The sequence below is a fragment of the Perca fluviatilis genome, chromosome 1 (assembly GCF_010015445.1).
Source record: "Perca fluviatilis chromosome 1, GENO_Pfluv_1.0, whole genome shotgun sequence".
Taxonomy (NCBI): domain Eukaryota; kingdom Metazoa; phylum Chordata; class Actinopteri; order Perciformes; family Percidae; genus Perca; species Perca fluviatilis.
Window position 1 is genome coordinate 6278964 of NC_053112.1, and position 5000 is coordinate 6283963.

Consider the following 5000-nt stretch of genomic DNA (forward strand, 5'->3'; position numbering starts at 1 on the left):
TGAATGTTTACTACTACATGTCTATTTGTTGTTGTCTCTACTGTCCAGTATGTGTGTCTATATTACTATTGGTCTACTGAATGTTTACTACTACATGTCTATTTGTTGTTGTCTCTACTGTCCAGTATGTGTGTCTATATTACTATTGGTCTACTGAATGTTTACTACTACATGTCTATTTGTTGTTGTCTCTACCGTCCAGTATGTGTGTCTATATTACTATTGGTCTACTGAATGTTTACTACTACATGTCTATTTGTTGTTGTCTCTACTGTCCAGTATGTGTGTCTATATTACTATTGGTCTACTGAATGTTTACTACTACATGTCTATTTGTTGTTGTCTCTACTGTCCAGTATGTGTGTCTATATTACTATTGGTCTACTGAATGTTTACTACTACATGTCTATTTGTTGTTGTCTCTACTGTCCAGTATGTGTGTCTATATTACTATTGGTCTACTGAATGTTTACTACTACATGTCTATTTGTTGTTGTCTCTACCGTCCAGTATGTGTGTCTATATTACTATTGGTCTACTGAATGTTTACTACTACATGTCTATTTGATGTTGTCTCTACTGTCCAGTATGTGTGTCTATATTACTATTGGTCTACTGAATGTTTACTACTACATGTCTATTTGTTGTTGTCTCTACTGTCCAGTATGTGTGTCTATACTACTATTGGTCTACTGAATGTTTACTACTACATGTCTATTTGTTGTTGTCTCTACTGTCCAGTATGTGTGTCTATATTACTATTGGTCTACTGAATGTTTACTACTACATGTCTATTTGTTGTTGTCTCTACTGTCCAGTATGTGTGTCTATATTACTATTGGTCTACTGAATGTTTACTACTACATGTCTATTTGTTGTTGTCTCTACTGTCCAGTATGTGTGTCTATATTACTATTGGTCTACTGAATGTTTACTACTACATGTCTATTTGTTGTTGTCTCTACTGTCCAGTATGTGTGTCTATATTACTATTGGTCTACTGAATGTTTACTACTACATGTCTATTTGTTGTTGTCTCTACTGTCCAGTATGTGTGTCTATATTACTATTGGTCTACTGAATGTTTACTACTACATGTCTATTTGTTGTTGTCTCTACTGTCCAGTATGTGTGTCTATATTACTATTGGTCTACTGAATGTTTACTACTACATGTCTATTTGTTGTTGTCTCTACTGTCCAGTATGTGTGTCTATATTACTATTGGTCTACTGAATGTTTACTACTACATGTCTATTTGATGTTGTCTCTACTGTCCAGTATGTGTGTCTATATTACTATTGGTCTACTGAATGTTTACTACTACATGTCTATTTGTTGTTGAATGTAGAGAGAGTTAACACCTACCCCAAGTCTAATTCCTTGTGTATGTACAGTAAGTATACTTGGCTAATAAATCGGATTCTGATACCTAATCGGACCGTGTTACTGACCTTTGGAGCGATCCTGTTAACGATCTCGGAGATGTTCGCGACTCCGACCGGCGGCTTCTTGCCTCTTTTACCTGAAGAGAAAAATCAGAACCACCACGCAGCTCAAAACCAGCTTCATTTGTCCCCCAAATAAAAAATAAATATATAAAAATCAACCATCAACTGTCAAACCTCCAAAAGATGTAAATGTAGCAAAATGGAGTGTTTTTAATTAAAAGCGCTTTTCTAGTCTTAACGACTACTCAAAGCGCTTTAACATAGTACAGGAACCATTCACACACATTCACTAGGGGTGGGGGGAAAAAATCGATTCATCATAGTATCGCGATATTTTTCGTGCCAATACTGTATCGATACACAGATGCCAAGTATCGTTCTTTTATGACATATGTGTTGGTCAGTTTGTCTGCTTGACAATCACATTTTGCAGCAATAACATTTAAGTGAGATGACCAAACAGAGAAATTTATCTTTTTAGATCAAACATATGTTGACAAAATTGTCCTTTTCGGGACATCATTTGAAATTGGGTAAAATCTGAAGTTGGAAAAAACGTAATACGTTGCAATATATCGCAGAATATTGCAATATGTTTAAAATCGCAATAATATCGTATCGTGACATAAGTATCGGGATGATATCGTATCGTGAGGCCTCTGGTGATTCCCACCCCTAACATTCACACGCTGTGGCCGATACACACTCACACACATTTACCATACCTGCAAACTCAGAAGGGCTGAAAAAGGTGACACATCAAAAGGACACAACACATCTAAATAAGGCACCGAAATCCGAGTTACTATTGGGTCCGGTAGGTAACTGTCGTTAAGGCACTGGTGCCGTATTAGCACCGGGTCTTGGACACCCCTCCGCCCCAAAAAATAAAAACTCTTCGGATCTACATGATTCACGTGGATGACATTTTCCCATTCAAAATGCCGATTTTTGCCGAAAAGCTTCGCAGGTATGATTTACACTCTGATGGCGCAGCACCAGGGGCAACTTGGGGTTCAGTGTCTTGCCCATGGGACTGCAGGGGCAGGGATCGAACCACCAACCTTCTGATTGGCAGGCGACCTCTCTACCACTGAGCCACAGCGGTATAAAACTAAGAGAAGTGGCGAGAAACATCAACTGTTCAGTCAGTCAGAGCTGCAAAGATGTCATCGATTGTAGTACTTTATTAGACGTTGGGAATAAACTTAACCCTTGTGTTGTCTTCCCGACGCCCTTTTTTTTTCACAGTTTGTTTTGGATTTTTCCAACGTTTTAAATTGTTAAATTTCTCTTCCACACATTTTCAGCGCTTATTTCTACGTCTAAAATTGAAAACGGGTCAAAATGTGACCCGAAGTTAGGGCTGCTCGATTATGGAAAAAAAATATAATCACGATTATTTTGGTCAGTATTGAAATCACGATAATTAAAAACATAATTACTCGTTGACTTCTGGAAAGATGTTGCAATTATTGAACTTAAAAAACAGTGGAAAAAGTTAAATAAATTAAAAGTAAAAAAAAACATAACTGTGAAATTTACCTTTATACTTTTCCTATTTAAACTTTATTTTTTCATTCAGAACACAAAGAGAAAATAAGAGTTTACTGGCAAAACTTAATGAGCTTAATAATTGTTTTTCCTCGATTATTCTGTTTTTGTGATCATTGGGAGCCGAAATCATAATCACGATTACATTTAAATTAATTGCACAGCCCTACCCGAAGTCAACACAAGGGTCTAACACGGGATGGCTTTTGGAAGGGCTGGAGCTTACCGAGTCTGTTGGGTGACGGAGAGGTGGCGTCCCAGATGATGTCCTGCTGAAAGTCAGAGTCGTTCTGCGGAGATTCGGCACTGAATCCCCCGACGGCTCGGGGTCTCTGGATCCTCGTCGGGGTCTTAAACTCTGGAGGAGAAGAAACACAGACAGACGAATCACCACGGCAACAGCAACAGGGTTTTCCCCCCTAGGGTTGGGTACCGAAACGCGGTGCCAATAGGGCACCGGTTCCGACTTAAACGGTAGTAACGAGACCGAATGAGAAGGGAAATTTCGATTCCTCGTTTCGGTGCCAGAAGCATCGCTGCACGGGACGCTACGTTACCGTTAGCTAGCAGCTGGATTAAACACGACGGTTAAAATGCTGTCAGCTAACGTTAAGCGGTGTAAAGTGTTACTGTATTTCCCTGTAGAGGATTCCAACAGCGTGATGTGACAGTGTTAAAATATATATATATACAGTACAGGCCAAAAGTTTGGACACACCTTCTCATTCAATGCGTTTCCTTTTTATTTTCATGACTATTTACATTGTAGATTCTCACTGAATGCATCAAAACTATGAATGAACACATATGGAATTATGTACTTAACAAAAAAGTGTGAAATAACTGAAAACATGTCTTATATTTTAGATTCTTCAAAGCAGCCACCCTTTGTTTTTTTATTAATAAGGGAAAAACTTCCACTAATGAACCGTGACAAAGCACACCTGTGAAGGTAAAACCATTTCAGGTGACTACCTCATGAAGCTCATTGAGAGAACACCAAGGGTTTGCAGAGTTATCAAAAAAAGCAAAGGGTGGCTACTTTGAGGAATCTAAAATATAAGACATGTTTTCAGTTATTTCACACTTTTTTGTTAAGTACATAATTCCATATTGTTCATTCATAGTTTGATGCCTTCGTGAGAATCTACAATGTAAATAGAAAATAAAAAACACATTGAATGGAAATTCAACTTTCTGTGTATATATATATATATATATATATATATATATATATATATATATATATATATATATATATATTTCGGTTCAGGCACCGGCACTAGAGGTGTTGAAATTAATCAAATAATCGATGCATCGAAACGTGGACGATGCTGCATCGATAATCGGTCGGCTCATAATCGATTATTTCTGTTTATAATGTAATGTCGGCCTAACAACATTTCTGTTTACATATTCTGGTATGTTTTGCATCTTCAGGAGGTGCCATGTGCTCAGTGCTGTATAGTTTTATGTATCCCAATTTATTTATTATTAGAGCTCTGCAGAATGTTTTGGTTTTTGAAGCTTGAAAAGCTCAGAATTAAATCTCCTACATGGCTTTAATAGTAAAAATGTATTTGACACATCGAGATATCGAATCGAAGACATGATAATCGTAATCGAATCGGGAGATCAGTGAAGATTCACGCCTCTAACCGGCACCGTTTTAAAGGTTTTTTTGCACCGGTATCAGACACATCCCAAACGATACCCAACCCTAGTTTCCCCTAACATTACAGCCGCAGCACCTAAGCTCATTACTAGGGCTGGGACGATAACATTGTGCAACCCTAACATACGCAAAGTGATTTTTTTTTTTTCCTACCCCTACCGAAATGTCTTTTCTCAGATCTAATGATTGTAGTCGGTCCCCAGTGGACTTCTTTGATGTTTTTTGGGTGTTAAAGGGGTGATAGAATGATTATATAAGGTATTTTACACTGTTCCTTAAGGTCTCCTAATGGGGTATGTAACATTGGTTGGGCTGAAAATT

General features: G+C 37.7%; 1 protein-coding gene across 1 annotated transcript in view; it reads right to left on the bottom strand.

The window, feature by feature from the left end:
- Window positions 1–5000, bottom strand: part of LOC120568678 (ewing's tumor-associated antigen 1-like) — a 17165-nt gene that overhangs the window by 9704 nt on the left and 2461 nt on the right. Inside the window, exons 2-3 of the mRNA XM_039816337.1 lie at window positions 3231–3362; window positions 1454–1524 (exon numbers count right to left, since the gene is read on the bottom strand). Of these exons, the coding sequence (XP_039672271.1) occupies window positions 1454–1524; window positions 3231–3362 (203 nt within the window). The remainder of the gene's footprint in view (window positions 1–1453; window positions 1525–3230; window positions 3363–5000) is intronic.